Source organism: Actinia tenebrosa, unplaced genomic scaffold, assembly GCF_029948245.1.
Source record: "Actinia tenebrosa isolate PJP-AT-01 unplaced genomic scaffold, QUT_ActTen_1.0 PGA_scaffold0__85_contigs__length_37466705, whole genome shotgun sequence".
In the NCBI taxonomy this organism is placed as follows: Eukaryota; Metazoa; Cnidaria; class Anthozoa; order Actiniaria; family Actiniidae; genus Actinia; species Actinia tenebrosa.
Window position 1 is genome coordinate 3,018,916 of NW_028292569.1, and position 26,115 is coordinate 3,045,030.

Here is a 26,115-nt window from a genome sequence, read left to right on the forward strand (position 1 = left end):
GTTTTACCGCGGAGCGCAAGATTCGTAGGCGCAGATGCCCTTCGATCCATCATGGCGGCCATTTATTGGCAACGTCCTCTAAAAAGACCAAGGTTAGGGCCTCCAGACGTCTATCCACAAGACTATAAACAACGAGAGGTAAGAGAAAAAACCCCGTTTCACTAAAAACCGTGATAATCTGCTAAGATTTTTGATTCTTTTAGGACGAACTAACGGAAGAAAATGTCAAGAAAGGATTCTCATATCAACCTTTATTCAGTTCGAATGAGGTAAATTAATGTTATTAGCGAATAGATTTATATATATTATGTTGATTATAAATTCTAAAATCACTTGTATATGAATTTTCTGCTTGTTCAAAGTATGGATCTGCCAAAGACATCGTATCAAACGTCCCAATATCAAAGGTAAGTCTTGACAATTTGATGTCGTGGGGTCACAAATAGAACAATGACAACAAAGAACCGTACGTTTACGAAGTATTTCTCGTTCGATATTTACCGTTCCTTCATTACAGTTTGTACTCAGCTTTAATAACATAACCCACGAGAAACAGAAGATCAATACAGCACAGGATTTAAACAAGAAGAAATGTTCCATAGCTAAAGAAAACTTTTGGAATGTGAGTAGAAATTGAGTATGATAAATTCAAGATTTAGATTTATTGCGCTGAATCCCTAGCGCAAAAATGTTTTGGCTCTATCCAAGAGTTTAGAGCAAGGAGGCAATAAGTTAGGTACAAGAATCGCAGGGAGGCAAGATTTCCCAAATTCTTAGGCAAAAATCAAAAATGATTTTCCGTTGAGTTGCCTAAAGCTTTGACTTGACTTGCAATTGCCCCTCAAAATCATTGCACCAGCAATCGCATTTCCAAGAGCTTCAATTTCAAAATTTTCAGGGGTTGATGGCTTCCCTCAGAACCCCCCCCCACCGAATTGCCTTACCCCCACCTTACAACAAATTATGTCTCATGGACCCTGTAGTGGTAGTGGGCAATAAAGATAAATATCAGTAGAGCGGTGTTGGGGGTAGCAACATATACAATATAATGTGTAGGGGTGATGATGTGTATGAGACAGAGACCAGAACGACACTCCAGAACGATAGTTATTGGGAGTACCTTACAGGAGCTACTTGCTATAATAGGGATAATGATATATAAATCCTAGTTCTACAATGGTTTTGAGTGACTATACCATAGAGTATCCCATGGGGCTATTTTCTATTACATATTTGACTAAGGCTTGTGCTTCTCTCTCTTCTCTCTCTTCATACTGTATTAATGAACAGGAGGGCAGAAAAATGGTTATTTTTTTGAGTTAAGCTCATGTTTATTAATTTGGTTATCAATTGATATATTTGATTCTGAAGGTCACTGCCAGATCAAGGAATCTTATACAGTTATGGTTTCAAGATCTTGCTGGTAATAAACCCCTGACAGCATTGGCCAAAAAGGTAAAACAGGACAACTGATCAGCAGATCTCTAGTATTCAACAATTATTCCCCTCAGACTCAGTGAATATTTTTCTCTCTTGTCTTAAAGAATCACAGCTTGGTAAATATTCACAATAGTCTCTGAGCCTGAGGGGAATAATTGCCCTATTTCACTATGACGTCACTGCTTGTTTATGTGGGGGATAGAATCGCCAAATCCAATAGAAAATTCAACAAAATTTGCTCCTAGCAAAACAGTTTAATCTGAAATGGCCTGGTTTTCAGATATAATATGTGTTAATATGTGCTTTAAAATATTCTGAGCGTTTGCTGGCTATTCTACTTCTCTTCGTGGATTGATACGGGTTTTAGGACAATTTTTGGTGGATTTGTGTTGATTTGACCCCCTCCGATGACCATGATCCTTTGCGTTTAAACAATAGATTGTTTTGATGTGTCGTCATAGTGAAATAGGGCAATTGTTTTAGCATAATTTTAGACTTGAATGTCAAAGAAAATGCAAAATCCAGGATAAAAAAGGTTTTGTTCAAACTCCTCTAACCATACAGGTACCTATCTTTAACAAAAAAGAAGAGATTTTCAGTAGCTTGTGTGACAATGCTGTTCCAATGCTACGAGCTACCTGGTTTATCAAGATGACGTCAACTTACCATACAGTCATATCTGAGGCTAAAATAAAGAAGCGCTCCATGGGAGACCCTTCAATAGGTACTATATTGTTCTAATAACTGTTTTTATTTGACAAAAAATGTGGTTTTTCCACTTTTCACTTTTTTCAATTTGGATGAATTTCATCCACAATTAAAACTCTTGTTTTTCTTTAAATCTATGTTGCAGAATGGACTCATTCTTTGACAAAATATCTTAAAGACCAGCTGAATAAACTGTCAGATTATTACCAGAGTCACTTTTCTGGTATAACATCATCTCAGCTGCAGCAGAGAATGACTCCTGAAGTTGAACAGTCCCAGAAACAGTGGAATTACACAGTTAGGCTAGCTAACTGGCTTTATGAGGTACAAACATTACCAACATTGGGATATGACTGGGACCAGTCAGTCAGTCATTCAGCCATTCAGTCAGTCAGTCATCAGTCAGTCAGTCATCAGTCATCAGTCAGTCAGTCAGTCATAAGTCAGTCAGTCATCAGTCAGTCAGTCATCAGTCATCAGTCAGTCAGTCATCAGTCAGTCAGTCATCAGTCAGTCAGTCAGTCAGTCATAAGTCAGTCAGTCATAAGTCAGTCAGTCATAAGTCAGTCAGTCATCAGTCAGTCAGTCATCAGTCAGTCAGTCGTCAGTCAGTCAGTCAGTCAGTCATGAGTCAGTCAGTCAGTCAGTCAGTCATCAGTCAGTCAGTCATCAGTCAGTCAGTCAGTCATCAGTCAGTCATCAGTCAGTCATCAGTCAGCCATTCAGTCATTCAGTCATCAGTCAGTCAGTCATCAGTCAGTCATCAGTCAGTCATCAGTCAGTCAGCCATTCAGTCAATCAGTCATCAGTCAGGAAGTCATCAGTCAGTCAGTCAGTCATCAGTCAGTCAGTCAGCCATTCAGTCAGTCAGTCATCAGTCAGTCAGCTAGTCAGTCATCAGTTAATCAGTCAATCAGTCAGTCATCAGTCAGTCAGTCATCAGTTAATCAGTCAATCAGTCAGTCAGTCATTTATCAGTCAGACAGTAGTCAGTCAGTCATTCAGTCCCTCAATTATTTATCAATCAATCAAATTTGTACAAGTTTTTCAAGGTCATTTTATCCTTTCCAGGAAAGCCTGCTGGACAGGCAAGAGTTTCTTCAATGGCTACTTGATGTGCTTGAGAAGGGTAAAGCCAGTGATGATGTGCTTCTAAAGTACCTTATTCCTCTTGTTCTAAGGGTAAGTCTATTCTGCAAAGCTACATTTGTGGCCCATTAAGAACTTTGAACTCCAAGAAATGCCTACATCAGAAACACACCAATGAAAATAGGTTTGTAACTGAGCTGATATAAGGCAGACGGCTTAGTACTGGGAATGAAGAAAACTGGGGGACCTGTAGAAAGCTCTTTGATCAAGGGACATATAATTGTAAGTCAGAGAGTGTGACAAAAGATACCAAAGATGAGAAGGAAGTGCTACACTGACACACCACTCTAGCAATGTGTACAAAAATGTTGGCTAGAACCACATAATTGACTCTACCTCACAAGCATCAAGAACAACTTGCATTAAAAGTCTTATCTCTTCTTATTTCACAGTATGTGGACCAGATTGTATTGTCTCAGACTTTAGCAAGGAATCTCACTCATGTCTGCACCAAAAAGTTATCAACATTATATTCTGCTGCGGAACAAATGCAGTCTGAGCAGCAAAATCCAGCTCCTCCTCCCACTATTCCTGGTAAGGTGACTGCCGGTGGCTTGACGTCTGGCCCTGGAGGACTATCTAGCTCTACAGAAAGGTAAATCTATTGGAGGCTGTTTTGCTTTGTTTCAGTAGCTCTGGTTGGTACATTAATGTCTTTTCTTGCTTCAGTTCAACTCCAACCAGCCAGTCATCTGTCCTATCCCAATACAAGAACTGCCCTCAGCACAACTCTCTAGTACTTGCATTAGCAGCTATCCTTCAGGCTGTGACAATAAGTTGTCCTGGAGCTCTGATCTGGAACTCAGCTCCACAAAATGCTGCACAGGCCAACACTTCAGCAAGCAATGATGCAGCTGCCAAACCAGCTGTGCTGGGATCTCCTCTAGATCGTCTACCAATGGCACCTTCTTCTTTGCCTACACCTTCCAGTAATGGACACAACTTTCTTACTCCTGAGGTAGGATATTGGGCCCAGTTGTATGAAGGACAGATAGCGCTATCCGACAGATAGATCCTTATCCAGTGGATAAGTTTATGCTGTTACAACAAAATTTACTGACTGAATAAAATTTATTTGTTGGATAGCACTATCTGCCCTTCGTTCAACCAGGCCCTGGTGTTTAACCTTTTTTAAGCCTGCATATTAAAATTATAATTGTTTATTGTTAATAAAACTGTACGACTATGCAACTAGTAGTCTGGTCTGTTTAATAAGAGGTATCTCTGTAAATCTTAAATCCAGATTATGATGGCACTGCTGGGCAGTGAAGAGGAAATCAAGACCAGAGGAAAGGCTATTGAATCAAGGTGGTCACCTGACAAATACCAGGACAAAACATCAGGTAATTGTACAAAATTATTTGAAATTATTCTAAATTTACTTACTCTACACTTTTTTTTTTTTTTTTTATACATGACACTGTTAAATCCTCAGTATCATTACCCTTTTCAGACTAAATTTGAGTAAGATTTTACTGTTCTGTCAATCATGGGAAGAGGAGGGGCTTAAGGTTTGCCAACACATGTCGCCGAACTGCATAATCATTAAGCATAAGTAATAAATTAAAACAAAAAAATCAAAAATCCTGATGTTTGAAAAACAAGGAAAATGCAATGTTGGGAATTTCACAGTTCTGTAATTTATTTTTTTGATATTCATACAAAAAGTAGGGGTCTTTTTGGAGCAACCATCTTTAACATGTATGCTTTTTTTGGATCAAGACAAAGAGGTGTCCCTACGTCTTGATTTTTTGAGTTGAACAAACCTGCTCTTAGTATGACTTAGCAAAATAATTACCTGATTAGAGATGGTAACCTTGAAAAACTTCCAAAAAACCTACACACAAAAAAAAACATACTTGTTTTCTTGCTCATCAAAATCTGTCCTTAAATTTCTATTTTCTATTTTTACTAATATTTTGCTGTCAATTGTACATAAATGCTCTAACTAACCAACTAAATCTCTAACTCATAACTCTATAAAGATTCCTAAAGCAGTCGTGATAACTCTCTAGTCATATTTGCAATTTATTTAACGCTTATGAGATTAAGAATTAAATTTTCTAGAGTAAGAATGAAATGACAAAAAAATAATTTTGCATGTGCATGTAAAAAAAATCACATTTAAACAATCAATTAAGCAATGATTTTTATTTTGTCTATCCAGTCATTTATTCATTCATTTATTAATGATTTTTATCTTTATTACACTTTCAATCATACTTTTCTCCAAAATATCACAAATTTATACCATTTTGTTGTAAATATTCTCAGTTTGTTGAAGACTCATAATACTGATTTGATTGAAATTTTTTTCAAATATTTTTCCATCCAGAATTTTTTTCCGTGTTATTGAAAATAATCCTAAAAATATAATATATTGAGTATCTTTTTCAGGATTATTATGACTAGAGAATTATTACCATGCTGCCTAACAATTCTATTCAAGTTCCTGCAGACATCGTACTGCGCTGTTCTAGTATTTCTAGCCTTCCTTCATCAGCATGGCTGCCATGTCTACGACTGTCTTCTTCTTCATCTTCCAAAGCCTGGGCACTTGTTTGGGTCTTTTCTTTATTTTTGCTTGTAAACTATTGTTTTCTCTATCAAACAAATCTCACCTACGTTTTCACATCAACCCTTTGATGCAGCAAAAATGGATTCCTTTCTCCTCCCAATGGACCCTTCCCTAAATTATCTTGGGTGTGAGGCTGGAAACATGAAAACACAAAGAAATCAAATCTTTTCTTGATGGAATTTGTGGCGTTTCTTTTGTATTTCCATGTAGCCTTGCATTCAAAATTGGATTATAAGCAGAATGATCTATTGTGTACACCCTCCTTTCTACCCCCTGACTGCTCACTGTATTTCACATGTCTCTAATTTATCAATGGAAGATTCTTTTGATCACTTTGTATCGTACCGTTATAGAGAGAACAATAGTTTATTAATATAGAGGTTAAAAGGTTATTTTGGTTAATAAATGATATCAAGTACGAGCGATTAAACACTAACAGATGATGGTACAGAAACACCATGGACTCATGACATTTTTTCCTGTAACAGCAAAACAAAAAATATGAAAATGTATGTCAAACATCTCTCTTTCTTCAAACCTTCCATGCCCATTTTATTCCAAGGGGGGAGGGGACAGAAGGCATCAGCAGAGCAGGCTCATTGTGGGCATTGGTAGGCAAAAATGTCATTGCTGAGGATTGTCATGCAGTTACTACCATTTCCACCAATACCTGACACCCGTGTTTACCCAATGAAATTCTCACATCCAATGTTTGATTCCTGCAACTTCTGCATTGCAACCGGCAATGTGGTCTGCAATATGTTGCAGAGGTGGATGAATATTTGGTACAGTGCAACATATGCATATTGCTTCTACACCTGGTATATGCTGTACGATATCATTTATGACCTTGCCTTTTAGCCTCATGATTTTGAAATTAATAGTATGAATCATGTATCCAAGTGTCTTATTTTCTCATAAAAATCCTAAATTCCATAACCTTAGAAACCTAATAGGTTACTTGCATTATAGAAGCATTTACTACCACTACCAGGATCCCTTGCACATTTTCTTTTGTTCAGTTAATTAGCAGCTATTGTCTTCTTATTCTCTTAAGGAAATAAAATTTGAATAAGAAAGAAAATATGCGAAGCATCTTGGTAGTTGTAGTAAAATGGCACCATCACGTAAACGACCTATTACAGTTGATTTTAACTCCAAATTTTTTAAACTCACTGGCACATGTTGTCAATTGATTACTAGTTATATTTGATACTATATATTTGTATGGAAGATACATGATTCATACAGTTAGTTGTGCCCACCCCATCCAAAAGACTCCTTGCTAACCGCTTTTATTTATTCTAGATGTCTGTGTTTCAGCGATTGCTGTCCATCGTATCCTTTCCACCCTGGAGATACTTGATAAGTTTGACTTTAACAGATCAGGCGGCCAAAACTCACTGGAACAACTTTATTCTAAGATGTTTCCACCCTTGAAAGAGAAACATGAGGTTAGCAGCATTTTTTAGTTAAAGGGTTTTTAAACAGAACCGCATGCTATAACATTAAAATGGCTTTCCGTAAGAATGGCTATCTTATGAGTTGGAAATGTACAATACTGACTTACAGCACGTACACAGTACAACATGTCTTGACATTAATGGTTATCGTACGAGTGGTAAACATACTGTACTGACTTACAGCACACACATGATACGACATGCTGTTACATGGAAATGGCTTGCCATTGTTTTTGTGTGTCTTGGCCAGCAAAAAGTTTACTAAAATGCAAGCAGGAAAGCATCTGAAGTTACAACTCAACCTTACGCTCCTTCAAACAACTAAGCTCTGCCAAGTTTCTGGTCGTTTTTGATAACAACTCTTATAAAAAGTGCTATGTTGTCAAAAATACTTCTGATACAGCATTCTTGTACTGTCACTTGTGCTCATGTTTGTTGAATATTATGCATTGTGGGATACCTTGGGGTTGAAAATGGTGTCATTGGTTGTATATACTGCGCAACTCAATCTACAGGAGATACAATAAACCATCTCCAATAAACACCCAACATGAATTGTTATGTTTTATGCTTTGATTCCACAGCTGTCCCAAACTGACCAAGCCATTGTTCTTCTCCTGTGTGAATGGGCTGTCACCAAGTATCGAGTCGGCAAGCATCGTGCTATTGTTGTTGCTAAGCTACTACAGAAAAGACAAATGGAAATGACTAACGAGGTAAGATGTTTCTGTATTTGATTACCATCGATAGATCTCATGTCCGCTCTAACATGAAATTTTACCAGTTGAATAGCGACTTATTAATAAAAAATGTACGAGGATGGAGGGCAACCTATCACTGATTCATTCCGCACAGGATGGGCAATCTTTGCCTGTCATTATAGGCTGGCAATAAGATTCATAAGATTCGTTCTCATTCTTTGACCGTTAATAGCACGACATTGTAGGCTGGTAATGAGATTGATTCAGGTGATCCATGCCAGGGAGTAGAATCTAAAAGATGAATCCATTGATTAATAAGTGATTATTATTTTATTGTTGGAAAGAAGGAGGATAACACAGGTGCTGCATCATATTTCGTTCCTGTGTGTCAGAAGGTGTTACAGGCTTTCTTGGACAACTATGCTCCAGTAGTGGGTTAGTACATTACTTTGTTCCTGTAACTAGGGGAAAAGGGGACAGGAAGAAAAGGAGAAAATACAAGAGGAGACAAAATGAGATGGAAAAAAAGAAAGAAAAAAAAAGAAAAAGAAAAAATAGAAAGGAGACAAAAAGAGAGCAGAGGAGAAGAGAGGGAAGAGACAAAAAGAGAGGAGATAAGGCAAGACAAGACGAGTGGAGGCAAGTGGAGAGGAGAAGGAGAGGAGATGGGAAGAAACAAAGGGAGAGGAGAGGAGAGGAGAGGAATTAAGTTGAGTATATTCAGTTGAAAAAATTCACAATTCATGGCAGAGCCAAGTTTTCCTTAATGTATCTGCATAGACAGCATCTCCTGTTCTTGTAGTGAAGTCATTTGAAGCCACTTTCCTCCTAACATTAACTACCTTCTTCTATCTTCTTCAGAGAGCTATCAACACAGCAAAGGAGACCCAAGCTTTGCACAACTTGTTCTTCTATTTGGTGAACTCATCCGCCATGATGCGTTCTCTCATAATGCATATATGTTTAATCTGATATCTCGAGGAGACCTACAGCCTACTCCCCCCATATCTATAACCTCCCCTCCCAGACAGACTCATGAGAGCTTCCTGAACCCCCCTGAAATGGAACACATTGAAGAGTGTGTGCAGGAAGGAGATGCACATGGTAGTCTTGACATACAGATGGTATGTACCATTGCTTTACTCCAATAAACTGTTTATAAGTCACTCCAGTTTGAATCATGAACGCATCAATAATGATTAGCCATTTACATTTGGGACATGCGCACATAAGTAAAAATAATCAATTACAGCAGAACTAGGTTCCAGAAGTCGATTTATAAGGAGGGAGGTAAACCAGAGAACCCAGAGAATGATCCTTACTAAATTTCAATTACATCTGTGAGTTATCCATGCCCTGGCATTGATCATCCTAGATGCTGTTTGAGGGTTTTGATAAAATTTGAAGGTTTTTTTGAAATTGCGTCTTTTTGTCTCTGTGCTATAGTCAAGTCATGATGAAGTTATTGGCAACAGTCAACAACTGGAAATAGACCGAGAGCTACTCCTACACCAGGAAAGATTACAGCGATTACTAGACCAGGGAGACAATGAACCATTTCCAGATCATGATCCACACTTACCTCAAACCCTTCAGGTGTCCCTTGGATCAGATGCAACCCATGTTAACCTACACCACGGTATTGTATTGTGAGACTCTCAGAGCTTGGGGGATGGAGGAATAATCCCTTTGCAGTACGTCTAAATGCAGCTCAATTTGGAGGACATAACAATAGGTTAATAATTCTCAAGAGATTAAGATTATTTTGTTTTGTCCTCCAAATTGAGCTGCTTTGACGTCACATGCAAAGGGTCAATAGAATTTGTCTCATATTCATTTTTTATGCAAAAAAAAAAAGTAAAATGAAATCATTCATTTTTGAAGTTGTCATGCGTAAAGGTGCACAAACCCTTTTCTTTCCTTTCCTGTGAATTTCATTTATTTATTATTAATATTTTCCTTCCTTTTTCAACTTTCTAAGATTTTTCATTTCCTTTCCCATTGCTTTCCACTCCTTTCTTTCAACTCATTCTCTTTCTCCCTTCTCCTTCTTTCCATTTACCATTGTTTTTATATTGAATTTAATTTCTCATTGTTCTTTCCTTTCCTCTTTCCTTTCCCAATCCTCCCACTTTTATTTCCCCTTCGGTTCTCTAGTTTTTCCTTTCTACTTTTTTCACATTTTTCTTCATTCCTCCACAGTATCCCAAGAAAGTCTAAAGCTGTTATCCCAGAGTGACACCGTCTTACTTGACCAGAAAGACCTCTCTCACATAGACACTAAACAACACCACGCCAAAAAATCCCAGCATGTACAATACGCTACTCATTTTCCTATTCCTTTTGAATGTGGCACCCAGCACGACTTGAATCAGCGGCTAATACTTCTGTATGGAGTAGGAAAATCCAGGACAGAAGCTATAAACAAGAGTAAAGAAATAACAAACTCTTTGATGAAAATGCTTCGAGATCTAGCGAGTAAGTACTGGCAATTATTTAGGTTCCCCCACTACAGGGCAAAAATCCTAAATCTTCATATTTTGCTACCCATGGATTTAGCGTGAATTTTTGATGACTATATGTCTGTTTTTTAATGAATAATATGGGGTTTATCACATTAAGTACTTATGACTATTATAGTCATAACTTAAGCTTCGCGTGCTTAAGCTGCTCTGAGATTTAAAGCAGATAAATATCTAAATATATATGCCCTACGTCCGGTGTGGCACAAAATGACTTGTTCCCATCCAGCTAAACTTGGCCAGGATCCCTTCCCATAGTGAGAATAGAGAAATATGGGAAGCATTGGTGGCGTAGCGGTGAGAGTGCTCACCAATGTGACCCGGGTTCGAATCCCGACGAGCTCAGTGTTGCATGTGAAGTGAGTTGTTTGTTGGTTCTCTCCTGGTCTTCGAGGGTTTCTCTCTGGGTTCTCCGGCTTTCCTCCCTCCTCAAAAATCAACTACTAAATTCTAATTCGATCCAAGGAGATATTCACAATAGGGCTAACCTCAATATCTCTTTTCGCAGTCACTGATGCCAATAAATTAGTGTGTCAATAGAACCCAAGCCTAAGTCAATCAGGTCAACCAACATAACTACTATGACGTACATTACATGTACCCCAAGAACTGTGGCTAACGTCAAATATACTTTTCTTAGGTCCACAGTATGGTGGTAGTTACGAGTACAGCCAGTGCCTAAAGAGTACCGCACTTTCTACAAGACGAGCATTTGAGGAACAAGTATCCAACCTGTATAAGTAAGGATACTTTTTGTATATATATGTGAACCGGAAGAAGCCACTTAAATGTCTGTGACGTGTTATGTTCAAGCATCTTCATTCAATATCTGGCACGTTCTGATTGGTGCCGGCAGAAAATGTTGACATGACCGTGTATCATGACCGTGCTGTGTCTTTTTTTCTTCACTGTAATAAGAATCCAGACCTCTGACCCTTTTCATTTCATTTTCTAGTAAATTCTCCAGCCTTCCTTGCTTCGAGCAGTACACAGCCGTCACAGACTGTGCTAATGCCCTACAGGAGTATCGTCAGACCACGTCTTCCGTCTTCGGCCTGTCCGGCCCCGTGCCAAGTATCGACCAACTGGTGTTTCTCTTTGACTTGTTTGAACTATCAGGAGACATACACGGCTTGCTTGACTTCATTTCTAATGTTCTGATGCCGGATGAGGAATTTCCAATCCAAATGCCTCCCGTATCACCTGCTGTGGGAACAGTACCATCCAAGACTATTTTGACTGTTGCTATGCTGCGGCGATATCACACTTGTCTGTCGCTGTTGCCGGATCATCTCGCTAGGGTGTTTAGAGGGTGAGTCAGGAAAGGTTTTTACTTCAAATAACTCGCTTTATTTAGCTTTATGTTATGTTGACGTCAGAATATGCAGCATTTTTAACGTCATCTCTAGTGAAAAGGAGTTTTAAAGACAACAATCTTGACGTCCTCTATGATCAAAAATTTTTGACACTTTTTTTTGTCTGTTAGACCTCTTTCCCTTGCATGTAATGCTTTCTCATTTCAGACCACATGTCATTTTTTTAAGTTGTATCCATATTCACGTTTCTTCTCATGTGCATCAACATCGAATTGAACAACATAAAAATGTCAACCACGTCTTTAACAATTTCGTAAGAAAAGGTTTACAAATTTATTTTTCACTTTGTTGTTTTACTTGCAGACTGCTTCACACAGTGGAAAACATCTCTGATCCGAGTATGTGTACGTCGTCTGAGAGATGTATCCTGGCTTATCTCCATGACGTGTACTCTCTAAGCACCATCCTTGAGGTACATTTCAATAAGAACACTAAAAACTATAAACACCTATATTGTACTTACATGCCTCTAATTTTTGAGGATAACACTTTCATTGCCCAACAAACCTGTGGCTCTCAATCTGTGATCGATTTTAAATTTGGAAGTTGATTTTTGCGAATGGTGGGGTGGAAAACTAGAGAAACTAAAGAAAAACGATTTCAAAAGATACAGCAGCTATGTGGGTAGCAATCAGCAGTGATCCTGAGCTGTCCAGTTAGCTGTTCATGAGAATTCTGCAGAACAAAGTGCTGAGAAAGCTCAACATTTTTCTGTGCTTAACATTTACATGCCGAACTTTTCTCTTCACAGTTGAGGTTTGCAGATATTTTCAGCACAGCTCACACTAAGATCAGAAAAAATATCTGCTCTAGTATCACCCCTTCAGCATCAACAGCACAGTATGATCCAAAGTTTATGATGGAATTCTTCAATAATCCAAGGTGAGAGATTTGTTGCACAGTGTTGTTGAAAAGTGTGTGGTCGAGTTGGCATTACAGTGCATCGTGGGACTGTTTTCGGCGACATTTTTGATGGATAGATGGCGTCTATTTCGCCTTCAAAACACTCCCAAAGTGAACTGCAAATCCAACTCAACCCGGTCTTTTACTAAACCTCAGAATGGCTAATAGAAACAGTTTCTGAGCATGGTGTATTGTGGTGTAGATTGGGTGCAAACATCTTTATGCTTTATATGTTGTTGTATAAGACCACAATGCATGCTGTTCAATGAGCTCAGAAAGAGCTATAATGCGATGAAATATTCACCATAAACCATTAAAGACGACAAGACAGAGAGAATCGTCTTGCTTCGTTGGACTAGATATTGACTTCTAATGAATTTTTTTCCATGTAAATTCTGCAAAAACAATTTTTTATTAAATGCCTTTTCTACCGTGTTACATATTATCAGTATGAACTTCACCATCTTTCCATGTTTTTGTTCATTTTGACACAAGTGCTTGGTTTAAAGAAATAAGGCCACGTGTTCTGTTGTTATGGAAAATTGATTAACTTAACCATTTGGTCTGAGTTGTTAATAAACCATCTTTATTTTTCAGGTCAATGAAACAGAATTTAATGTGGGAACATCTTCTGGCAAACAAGAGACAATCAGATATTTATAGCTTTGTTTGCAATGCTCTGATGAATGTTTGCAACTGTCAGAATAGCGAGAGGTGAGGCAAACTATGGAGATGAAGATCATGATGATCATGAATTGGTGGTAGTGATAAATAACTGATGATGTTGGTCATGGAAAATCAATTGAAAATTGATGGAAAGATGGAAGGATTGATGGATGGGTGGATGGATGGTCGGATGGGACATTGGAAGTATGGATTGATGGGTGGGCTATGTAGAAAGAAAGGTTGCTGTAAGGGTGAATGGGTGGGCCATTGGAAGTGTGTACGGAGGGGTGGAAAGGATAAATGTATGGATTTGTGAAAGGATAAATGGGAGGGTGGATGGATGGATTGATGCATGCACGCATTAATGAATAGATGCATGTATGAATGAATAAATGAATGGATTCTGTTACGGTAAATAAACAAGCAATTATAAATCCCGCTTATAAGATTGACAAGAAGTAATGGATTCTATAAGATAGTGGCGAACATTATGCTTTTGTTTGCTCGATTCTCTTCCTATCAATAACACAACTAACCTTTCTTTCTAGGTTATTTGACATTGCCGTCCTATGCGCAGAAGTAACAGCTCATTATGGTAGACTCAGCTCGGAGTGGCTTGGAGTTCTAAAGGCCTTGTGCTGCTCATCTAGTAATTCTTGTGGCTTTGTAGATCTTCTCTTAGAAGTCGAGGTACGTTATCTTAGATTCTTTAGCCCTTTCCTAATATAGAAACGTAGTGCATTGTGGTTTAGCTTGGGTGCAAATATTTCTATTGTTTTATAAGGTGTTGTTTGTACTCAAACTAGACCAATGCACCTTGTTGCTTATTCTCATAGAAGGCCTATGCTACCGTTTAAATGTACTTATAAAATTGCCGTTGCATGGGGAGTCTACTTTGAGTGACGATGGGAGTGTGTTTTTGTTCTTCTTAGGTTAGTGATCTGTCCATCCATGAATCAGTGGCCACCTTCACCGCAATCATGATTGCTAGAGGTTGTTTCTCATTGGAAGATGTTATCTATCACGTGGCAATGGACTCACTGTTGGACGCCATTAAGTCAGGTAAGGATCATGATCAACCTCAGGACCCACCCATCTATCCTTCCTTCCATCTATCCTTCCTTCCATCTATCCATCTATACTTCCATTCATCTGTTCGCCATAATCCCACACTTCCATCCCTCAATCCATCTATCCCGTCAATCCATGCACCCATCCATACATTCATCCATGCACCATGTATCCATGCAGTCACCCAGATCTCATCCATTTATCCACCCTTCCAGTCAGCCACCTATGTTTCCATCCCATCCATTGATCATTGCACCCACCTATCCATCCTAACCATCCACCACCATCCATCCTTCCATTACCATTTATTTTCAATATTTCATTTACTCATTTCTTTTCTTATCCAGGAGGTGACAATCAGGAGGCAGATGCAGGAGCACGATTGACGTGTCATCTTCTCCTACGCCTATTGGACGAGAAGACAGACTTCATGTCACATGATCATTCCAGTGTTTCAAAGTTTCCTTTCAAGACGTCACCAGACCATTACCTACTGGTCGCCGCCCATGATAATATAGGAGTACATGCTATACTAACCGTGCTTAAAGCCATGTTACGACTCTCGGAATCAGGTAACTACAAGGTGTTGCATTCATGCGCAACATCGCACACTGGTTCTTACCTTTTACTGGGCTACCTGTGGTATAATGCAGTTTCAAGATGGCGGAGGTCGAATAGGGATACTCCAGTTTCGATTTCTCTGTTGCTCAGGGTTAGCCTCTATTGATTTTGAGTAGAATATTAACGTGTTCCATGTTCCAGTAAAGTATAATGGGATCATAAAGTGTTTGTATTGTTGAAGTTGTGCTTTCTTTACTTCACCATTGATATTTGTGAATATTTAAACACTGATTCGAGGCTAATCCTGAGTAAATGAGCCTGTAATCAAGGAACACAGCGGTACCCAGACTCTACACACTTCACGGAACCACGATATGACCAATGAGTAGGGTCTGGGTCCAAGAATGCAGTATTTAAAATGGCCTATTCAATACCAATCTTACTCATTTAAAAATTGTTTTTTCAGGTCGTGGCGGGAGAGTTGTGTCACATGGTCCAGATGTATCACGTGATGATGGCTTTAGAGGGCTGTTCTCCTCGCGACTGGACGATTTCACAGACACAACGTCTGGAACAGGAGATATCTTCCCTGTGCCCTTGGCTACTAGTAGATCAGGTAATATCGCTGGGTCTTTCTTGAAGAGATAACTAGCTAAAAACTAGTGTGAGCTGCGTCGATGTTTCTAATGAAACAGTAATGATGAAAAGGTAAATTATACACCGTGAAAAGATGAAAAAAACTTACTGACGTTTCGGACGTTAGTCTTTTTGGTGTAGCAACCTCTATTGTATTCTGGGTTAGGGTTACTGTATTGCAGGGTATTGTTTAGCTCCAAATTCATTGTTCACGGCTATTGTTTTATTGTCTTCATGGCTTAGGTGCCCTTTTACACCAAGAAAGAGCCAGATTTTTGTGTTGGAATTTTTAGTCTAGGACAGGGGAGACTAAAAGAACTAAAAATAGTTGACTTTACTCCTAAATTGAGCAACTCCTGTTTCTTTTTAAAATGTTTGTGAAATTTTCATCTTGACTCACCAGTAAACGTACTTGAATATAATATGTATGGAGGGTATATGTTATTTCATTACTGGTTGTGTTATTTCTTTAGCAATGGAAACCTCCAACACAAGTGCTTTCGCAGGCTTCACACTACAAGTGATTTGTGGTCAGGAATGGGTGCGAGAGCGGTGTCTTCAGGACCCTCAGATACTCTTCTCACCTGAATTACTGCTCGATCCTGAATTGACCGTCAACCAGGTATGTCCTTGATTATAAATGATTATAAATGACTGGTTTTTCATTTACGAGGGGAGGGGAGAGTAAATGCAAATCGAGACGATTTGAAATTATCCTGGATGTAACGTACCGCGACCGTGTCGATGTCGAATCATTTTGATTGGCTAATCAGAGATCTCGTGCGCTGTTATTGGTACGATTCCTTCACGTGACCTTGCATACTTTCTGTGTTTTCACACTTAAAAAAATATTTTACTAGAACCAGTAGTTATCTGTCATATTAATCCGTATTAATATTCAATAATGGCTCTCTGTAGCTGAGAAAACTTCTCCATTTGATTTGCTACCCTGCTGGTATCTCGTCATGCCTTGATGGCTCTATGCCCCTCACTTCCAGCAACGAAATGGAAACAATCGATGAAGCTGCTTCGAGTATTCTTCAGGTATGGTTCCTTTGAATTTTATCGATGCTCTGAAACAACCTCTGGGCTGATCTAAGTCAGGGCACGGCTAGAATAGATCGAACCCTGAAACAACCTTTGGCCTGATCTAAGTCAGGGCACGGCTAGAATAGATCGAACCCTGAAACAACCTCTGGGCTGATCAAAGTCAGGGCACGGCTAGAATAGATCGAACCCTGAAACAACCTTTAGCCTGATCTAAGTCAGGGCATGGTTGACTCACAGATCGAATTGGAATTAGCGTGCTAGATTTTGCGGGGGGGAACTGAGGAGCCTCGAATAAAACCCTCTAATCAAGAGCGAGACCTAAGGAACTCTACTCACGTGATTCCCCAGAGGTGAGAGACGAGTGTACTACCACTACACCACCCTTGATATATATATATATATGTATACACTCGATTGCAGAAACGTTGTAGTATACATTTATACATTTATACAAATACCTAATGAGATGCATATTGCAATTTTACTTTTTTAACCCTCAAAACCAATTGATTTATAGTCTGTAGGATATAAAACACAAGAATAAAATATTTTGACGTTCATTGAATAAAACAAATGATAAATAAAGCGAGTTTTCGGTTTTGCATATCATAAAAATATACTGAATAAATTAGGTATTTGTTTAAATGTATACTACAACCTTCCTGCAATCAAGTGTGTGTATATATATAGATATATATAGATATATAGATATATATAGATATATAGAAATATATATATTCATGTATTAACCAGCCTTCAGATGTTATCGAAAATGAAAGCGAACAACATTGCGCATGCTTGTGGCTTGTAATGATTGTGACACTAGAATGAAATTCACCCTGTAAATTTGTCTAATCTTCCTTCAGAGCCTCGATCAATGGTCGTTACGTAAATCTTGGCTTGAACTACAGTTAATGATCAAGCAAGTATCCAAAGAGGTTAGTTACTACTGTTAATGTTCCATTTTCGTTTTTCGTTTTTCCTCTGCGCAAGGTTTTGATATCTGTCGCCGTCAGTCTCGAGAAATGTCCATTCTGCGAATTTCGTGTATTATACAATGTTTCGTCGAGTTTGTCTTTCCCTTGCTTTTACATTCAGGCTTCCCAACTTTATTCTTGCTTCCCACTTCATTCCACTGCATTCAGACTTCCCACTTCATTCAGACTTCCCACTTCATTCAGACTTCCCACTTCATTCAGGCTTCCCTCTTCATTCAGACTTCCCACTTCATTCAGACTTCCCACTTCATTCAGACTTCCCACTTCATTCAGACTTCCCACTTCATTCAGACTTCCCACTTCATTCAGACTTCCCACTTCATTCAGACTTCCTACTTCATTCAGACTTCCCACTTCATTCAGACTTCCCACTTCATTCAGACTTCCCACTTCATTCATATTTTCATTTATTTGTTCCAGGAGATGGGATCGCTTCTCGACGCAGTAGCGATAGCCGCCATGACAGTTTTTGTTCACAGACACGAACCAAAGCTTGGCACAAGTCATAACAACACGAAGTCTGGTGTCATTAAGGGACCAGAATGGCTAGTAGCTCCTTTGATTTCCAAGCTTCCTAGCTCTGTTCAAGGAAGACTTCTCAAGGCTGCAGGGGAGGTGCTGGACACACCGAAATGGTGGAGACCCCACTCGGATTCATCTTCGTAAGTAATACGATTGACGTGTGATTTTTAGGTTGACACTCAACTGGCTTCCTCTTTCAGCCAATCAAAAATCAAGCATATGTTCATTATCCAATCATAGTGTTTTATTACAACATGAAATGTGCAGCTCTCCTTTTGCGTCAATCAATAGTCTGGGAAAAGCATACTATCCAATCACATGCCATTTCTAAGACACGGCACGGTACCATGAAACTCAAATGGGTTCTACTCTGAGCGAGCCAATGGCACAAGAACTCCGCCCTCTAATTAACGATATGTTAATTAAGTACGACCAAACGCGCTTCGTCACTTTGGTTTATATACATTTTTCGGTGTTTTCGATTATTACTCGTATTAGTTCTTGTCTTATTATATTCTGGTTTCCCTGTGGTGAAATGTACCGTGAAGAACTGGGAGCAGTATTACCTCCGCTACATTCTCTTCTGTACTCCACCACAGGAAACCCAATCAAAACGATGATGCAAATCATAGTAAAGTTCGTGTATTTCAATAGCTAATGAGTTACTAAACTCTGTGATATATTGTTGCAGGCATTCTCTTATCCACACCCAGCCATTCTTGTCACTGGTCTTAGAGTGCCTCAAGGGTCAGGAGGAACAAAGACAAGGACTGTTGCTGTCAATCAGTAAACAAATCACTCATCTATTGGCTGCCCCAACCGAGGTAAAAAATACTTGGTACACTGTGGTTAATACCCGCAAAGACCTAAAGGGAAATGTCCCCACTCTCATTTAGCCCGAGGTTATATAGATTCTGGGTACCCTGTGGTTAACACCCGCAGAGACCTACTGGGAAACGTGCAGTGTGGCCGCCCACTTTGTTTAACAAGATACAGACTATATTTTGACTTCAATAACATGTTGTTCATTGCTTGACAGGAGAGATGTCCAGCGGATGTCAAAAGTAAAGAGGCGTTACAAGAAGCGTTACATTTACGCATAAGTTTGGTGAGTTCAAGAAATTAAATCAGTCCCTTTTCTGGTGTAGCTTGGTAACAAATACTTCAGCCCTAAAATGTGGGGGGAAATTTAGGGCACAAACTGGAGAGATATTTAGATTGAGCCCCAAATTCAGTACCAAAATATGTCAGATTTTTCCCTAGACCATTAATATCTGCCTATGTAACTAGTGCCTTAATACTGTGTTGCGATACATTGCTTGATAGGTGGGCGCCATGTTTGATACTATACAGCGAAGTGTCACGCTATCCAGTGACTGGGCAACGTTACTCTTTCAACTCGTCAGCTCAGGGACCATAACTGCGGAATCTCTGCCTTCTAAGAAGTAAGTTGTCATGTCATATTTTTATGACCGCGCATAGCAGCTTTGAATCGTGTTTCTTGGGGGGATGGTCTTTCCTACGATAGCGAGTGATGCATTCTGTTCTTGCTTGGGTGAAGCATGTACCTATTTATTGCGTTTTTGACTAATTTTAATAAACACTACGAGCATGCGAAGATATTTTTTGATTGTCGAGAAAGACATCAACTTTAAGAAGACCGCGCATAGGAAAAAACGAGTGCGCACGGCTGTCCTGAAGACACGTCGTCATTGCTAAGTCTTCATAGTCATTCTGCCAATCGCAGATCCCATTACATACTACTTTACCACTGTATACCTTTTTTCCAGGAATACTAACGTGTTATTATTGTATAGGGAATTACTGACCACCGTGCTGGACATGGTGTCGGTTCTTATCAGTGTTGTTACCAACACCGAGGGCACTGCTGGTCAGCAGATGAACGATGAAACCAGAAAAGCAGCCATCACTCTCTTCAAAAAACTCAAGGTATCGAAAGAACCCTTGCAGCACGTCGGAATGCACCTCAGTTTTGAAAAAAAACATACCGTATTTGATCATTCTAAATTCTTTTCTTTTTTTTCTAGCGTGAATTGGCGGGTAAAAGTCCAATAGATATTATGCAATGCAAGCAGCTCCTTCCTTTGCCCTCCCTGTCTCACACTGTACACACCATGGAACCCATGAAGGATAGTGATAAAACTAGTGGAGCATCACAGGCTAATGTACAGGTAAATATGTCTGCACTGACGCAGATGAAAACAATTCCTACTTGTGAATCCTGGGTTTTTATCGTCCCTGTTCAATCCATTCAATCCAGGATTGGCGTAGAGCGGTTATTGTTTGGTAAACGCACGGTACTGCCTCACAGCACGTACGCGGTACGACATGACGTAATATTGAAATGGTTTTCCTTACGAATGGTTACTGTATGAGTGGGAAACGTACGGCACTGACTTAATGTATGACACGACATGCCATAACATTGAAATGGCTTCCCATTGTCTTTCGCTTATTCATCCAATCACAACACGTTTTTACAGCATCGTTACGAAATTGGCGTATCGTTTCCCACTCATATGAAAAATACTTTCTTGTGTTTTTTTTGACCGCATTGAGATTGCACAAAATTTTTTCTCTACTAAAACACCTCTACATTACCTTGGCTCACAGTTCTAAAATCACCGCATTGGTTTCCCGAATGCTTTGAACTCCTTCCTGCAGCGGGTCCAAAGCACAGCAAATATGAAAAAATCACATTGGACCAAAAACAAACTTGGGAGGCGTTTGACGCCGTCACAGTCACGGTCACACAATGGTATCTCGAATTTCAAGAACCATAAAATCTCTTATTTTTATATCTTAGGGCCTCAAAATAAATGGCAGACAAAAGATAAATGCTTGGGACCTTATGGAGGGACACAAGAATCCCGCTCCTTTTGCCTGGTCATGGTTTGGCTCCGTTCGTATTGAGCGCCGGCCTTCTCGTTACGAGCAGGAGTTCCGCAAGCTGTTGCGCCACACCCATCCGAGACGCAAACCCAACAGCTATTTTATCAACCCTCCGCCTGATGATGATGATGAAGATGATGATGACGAGAAAATGGAGACGGACGATAAGAGTAGTGCGCCATCGACACCGCAAACACCAGCTGAAGCTAGAGGTTAGTACCTAAAGGAAGTTGTCTTTTTGGATGAGCGCAATCGTATCGGGACTTTTGAGATTTAGAATTGTCTGTTTTTCTGTCTCTCTCTGGTCTGTTTGTAGTCTCTGTTTCCGGTCTGTCTGAGCTCTGTTTGTCTGTCTGTCGGAGCACTGATTACTTGTCTGTCGGTCTGCGCTCTGTCTGTTTGTTTGTCTGCGCTTTGTCTGTCTGTCTGCGGTCCGTTTATAGTCTGTCTGTCTGTCTGTCTGTCTGCGCTCAGTCTGTCTGTAAATAAGTCTGTGGTCTGTTTGTAGTCTCTGTTTGCGGTCCTCGGTCTGCCTACGCATACTTCCTAACGTGACTTAGAGTAAATTTCAAGTATATGTATTTCGTATTTCCAGGTCAGCTAAAGTCAGTTGGTACCCCAGGAACACCTGGATCTGCTTCATGTCCAGTCCAACCTACAATCACTATCTCTCAACCAGAACAGAAACAAGCCACACCTGACGAGAAGCAAACCAAGACCAAGGCACCGCGACAACGTCGACGACAGTCAACCAAGGGACCAAGTCTGGCACAACAGAGAAAAATGCAGCAACAGCTGCAGAAACAATCTGGTATGCTGTATCAACAGCCAGGAATGATGTATGGACAACAACCTGGACAACAGTTTTTGCAACAAGCACAACAGCAAGTCATGCCTGGACAACAGGCTATGCCTGGACAAGTCATGTCTGGACAAGCCATGCCTGGACAAACCATGACTGGACAAACCATGGTAGGACAGAGCATGCCAGGGCAAACCATGCAAGGACAGACTATGCCTGGACAAACCATGCAAGGACAGACTATGCCTGGACAATCCGTGGCAGGACAAGCTATGCCTGGACAGAACATACCTGGACAGGCTATGCCAGTACAACAAAGGTAACATAGGCTACTCCTATTAGAAATTACGTGCGTAATGCGTGGTGTTTGTCTATTTCAAATCCTTGATTCTTTCTTTGCATCTTTTCCATATTAAAATTATTAATGTATCTTCTCAAGTGGTACTTGGAAATTGTAAGCAAAGGAATGACACGGTCTGAAACCGATAAACGTTATGCCTAAAGACAAAGAGGCTGCGTCCTGGGCATCTCTTTATCTTTTTTACTATGGGGAAGGGGGAGGGGGGGGGGATTTCTAATACCATACAGTATCAAGAATGGCCCATTTTTTGTCACACAGTGATTTTATTTTGGTTCAGTTTTATAACATCCTTTCACTGACATTGACATTGTATTTAATGTTTGCACCCAACGGTCAAAACTGAACGGTCAAAACTGAACAAAACATATCCGAAATTCCACTTGAAAATTGGGTCGTTTTCAGATCATCGAAATATGTTGGAAAGTCTTTAGAAACGCCTGAACAATTTGCAACCTTTTAGGCGCTTCTAAGGCTAAGAAGGAACGTACCTCCAACACGAATATTTCCCTGATATCCAGGAGAAAAATGTCAAAATACTCCAGCTTCGAGTTGGCTGTTGCTCAGGGTTAACCTCAACTTCATTCAGAATATTCACGTGTTCCAGTGAAGGTCCGTGGAATTTCGAAGTTTTTGGATCGTTGGATTTGTGCATTCTTTACTTTACCATTGGTATTTGTGAATATTTAGACACTGATTCGAGGTTAAGCCTAAGTAAATGAGTCTGTAATCGAGAAACCCAGCGGTAATTTGGAACTCTCCAAAGGTCTATTCTAAAACTCCTCGGGGTAAGAGGGAGTGGAAAGATCCCTCGGAAAATTTAACTGCAATGGCCCATTTTTGTATAGAGTCGGTGCTCAAGATTCCAAACTAATCATCAGGTCGTTATTGGTCAACCGAGGCCAGACTCAGCAAAGATCTCAGACCAACCAAGCTATATTTCAGCTTCTCAACCAACCACAGCAACAACAGCAGCAGCAGCAGCAGCATCAACAACCACAGCAAGGTCAACAGGCTCTTTATAGCTTACAACAACAGCTTCAGAGGACGACGCAACAACAGATACAACAGCCAACACAACAGCTGAGGCATCTGCCTCAGCCACAAACCACGGTAGGATTACAGTGAAACCTTGGTTTAATACGTGCGCTTGGGGGGAACAGAGAAATTGCCTGTCATTAAGAAGTCTCTGTATTAAGAGGGTGCCTCGAGATAAGAGCACTTCTGCCTCAACCGCAAACCACGGTAGAATTAATTGAAAACCTTAGTTTTCATTTGGGGAACAAAGAAAGTGCCTGTCATTAAGAATTTGTCAGTATTAAGCGAGAGCCTCGAGAGTACCTCTGCCTTAACCACAAACCACGGTCATTAAGAATGTGTCGGTATTAAGTTGGTGCCTTGAGAGTACTCTTAGGTTTCGTAGATTCTTTAGCGTTTTTCACTTTTCCTCTTGTGGCCTTGTCTTTCCCTCGAGTATCATTTTCTTTCCTTACCTCTCTCTTATTTTGTTTTTCAGATGCAGGCTGCTGGGCAGACAGCATTGAGACAGGACCAGACGTACAGCTTCAGTCAGTCACAGAGACCCAAGAGTCTGCAGATTCCCAGCAGGGGGCAAGTACAGCCACGTGGAACCACACCCTCCACTCCCACAACTATGGGTATGCCTACAACAGTTCAGGGCATGAGTGCCCCTGTAGGCTACGGCACTCAAACCTTCCCAGGTGAGTATCCGATATTCCCAAGTTGTATATGGGGATCAAGATTTACCCGGTTGAGATCGGGACTAAAGGCAAACACGTGTAACCACACCCTTTACCCCAAAAATTATCGGTATGCCTACGGGTATGTACAGTAAGGGGCATAAGTATTTGCGTAATAACCCGGGATTATTTAATACCCGAGCGTATAGGGGAACTTTTATCCTGTACCCCACTAAGATTGACGCTTTCGTCTTGTGTATTTAAAAGGTTTTTTTGTACTGAAACGTATATCGTATTAGCAGGAGCAGCTGTTTCTCAGGCCCTTAACCGACCAATGCAACCACAGCAAACCCAACAACAACAGCAACAGCAACAACAGTTTGCCCTCCAACAAGTAATGCAAAACCAATCTCAAGCTCAATCTTCAGCTGGTCACCTTCAGCATCAAGTGGCTCAAACTGGGCATGTGCAAATGAGTCAGGCTTCTCAACTTCAACAACCCATGCAGACAACACAGTACCAGCAGCAAGCAGCAAGCAGAGTGAATATGACAAAACAAGCTGCTCTGATGCTTAAAAAAAGACAACAGCAGCAGCAGCAGCAACTACAACTGCAAGCATTTAAACAACAACAACAACAGCAGCAGCAACAACAGCAGCAACAACAACAGATGCCACGAGAACTGATTCGACAACTACGTCAATACACAGGTATGTACACTGATAATAGACCCCTTGCTGCACGTCGGCATGCAGCTCAATTTAGAGGACATCATAGGTTTCCAATTCTTAGGAGATTGAGATTCTTTTGTTTGTTCAACAAATTGAGCCGCTTTGACGTCACATGAAAGGGGTCTACATTGGATGGTTTTGAAAGTCTTTTCCTGTTACCTTTTTGCATTTTGATACTTTTAGGACATTCTTTAATTTTGCCACTGTAAGAGTTTAAGTTTTTGGAAAGTTTATCTGATCGCTCCAACAGTTTTGAAGATGATTTTGATTAAGTTTCTTTTTGTAGTACTTGTTCCAGGAAAGTTTTTTTAAAATGAATGTCACTTTTTAGGAGGAGATATCAGCTTGCAGTTCTCAGGTAACGAAGAGATGGGAAGTCTACAGAGACAGCTGTCTGCTCCAGCGGATGTTGGCCTGCAAAGACAAGTGTCACAGGAAATGACGTTTCAAAGACAGCTTTCAACTCCCGTACCTCAGGAACTCACTCAACAACCACAACAACAACAGCAGCAACAACAACAACAGTTTACTACCAACCCTCAGTTTCAACCTGGACAATTTTGACGACTCTCAGCGCTACAAAACGAGAAGCCATAACAAAAGTGCTTTCTCATTCCTACTGAGGATTTCTTATCCTTTTATCGACACAGAGGAATAAAGTCACGCGATTCAATGACGTCAATACCACAGGTATCCCAGTCCAATAAATGTAATGAATACGAAAGTAAATAAAAATGAAATGTAAATTAAGGTAATGATTTAATTTCATTCTAAATATATATATATATATGCATTTCGATGATATTTTATTATTTTTTATCCATTCTCCGTGAGAATGCTGTCTCAACATTTTTACTGTCGACTAGTAATGGTAAGTCGTTCTAACAACGTGAAATCTAGTAATAGTGGTTAACAGCACGAAATTGTATATATTTTAAAGCAGAAATAAATTGAAGAAAGGAATGTTTTAAATTCTGAGTTATATGCGCAAGAAACAGATGCATTTTGGGTGATGTCTGCTCTAGTACCCAGTCTACATAAGGTACAATGGCTAATGCATTATGGGTAATGTCTCCTTTAACTGAGGAATGCATTATGGGTAATTTATTCGCGTTTCCGGTTTTCTTACACATTCAAAGAAGATAACTGAAAGTAGACTAACAGTTTAAAACTTCTAGTACATCATAGAATCGAGATAAATAATAAGTTATTATCAGTGGGTAGAACAAAGACTAATTTGCTTTTTATTTTCAAAATATGAAAAGAA

The 26,115-nt window shown here is 39.8% G+C and overlaps 1 protein-coding gene across 5 annotated transcripts; it reads left to right on the forward strand.

Moving 5' to 3' along the window:
* The first annotated feature begins 42 nt into the window (after positions 1-42).
* Positions 43-25,811, forward strand: LOC116286397 (mediator of RNA polymerase II transcription subunit 12-like protein). Of its 5 annotated transcripts, none has more exons than XM_031692910.2 (41): positions 43-138; positions 204-269; positions 363-407; positions 518-622; positions 1,372-1,455; positions 2,005-2,164; positions 2,294-2,472; positions 3,220-3,330; positions 3,690-3,892; positions 3,967-4,255; positions 4,541-4,640; positions 7,184-7,329; positions 7,923-8,054; positions 8,384-8,474; positions 8,901-9,163; positions 9,486-9,678; positions 10,242-10,517; positions 11,202-11,301; positions 11,517-11,873; positions 12,241-12,349; positions 12,689-12,819; positions 13,438-13,554; positions 14,055-14,196; positions 14,439-14,568; positions 14,925-15,149; positions 15,605-15,754; positions 16,248-16,396; positions 16,693-16,818; positions 17,691-17,762; positions 18,243-18,484; positions 19,036-19,168; positions 19,384-19,452; positions 19,671-19,789; positions 20,162-20,294; positions 20,393-20,536; positions 21,172-21,469; positions 21,853-22,378; positions 23,266-23,530; positions 23,934-24,138; positions 24,417-24,827; positions 25,180-25,811. In XM_031692910.2, exons 1-41 carry the CDS (start codon positions 52-54, stop codon positions 25,410-25,412), a joined length of 7,116 nt encoding a protein of 2,371 aa, XP_031548770.2. In that variant the 5' UTR covers positions 43-51; the 3' UTR covers positions 25,413-25,811. The 5 variants fall into 5 exon arrangements, with proteins under 5 accessions (XP_031548770.2, XP_031548773.2, XP_031548775.2 ...); XM_031692913.2 differs by having other exon boundaries at positions 24,420-24,827; XM_031692915.2 differs by having other exon boundaries at positions 23,299-23,530.
* Positions 25,812-26,115: the final 304 nt, after the last annotated feature.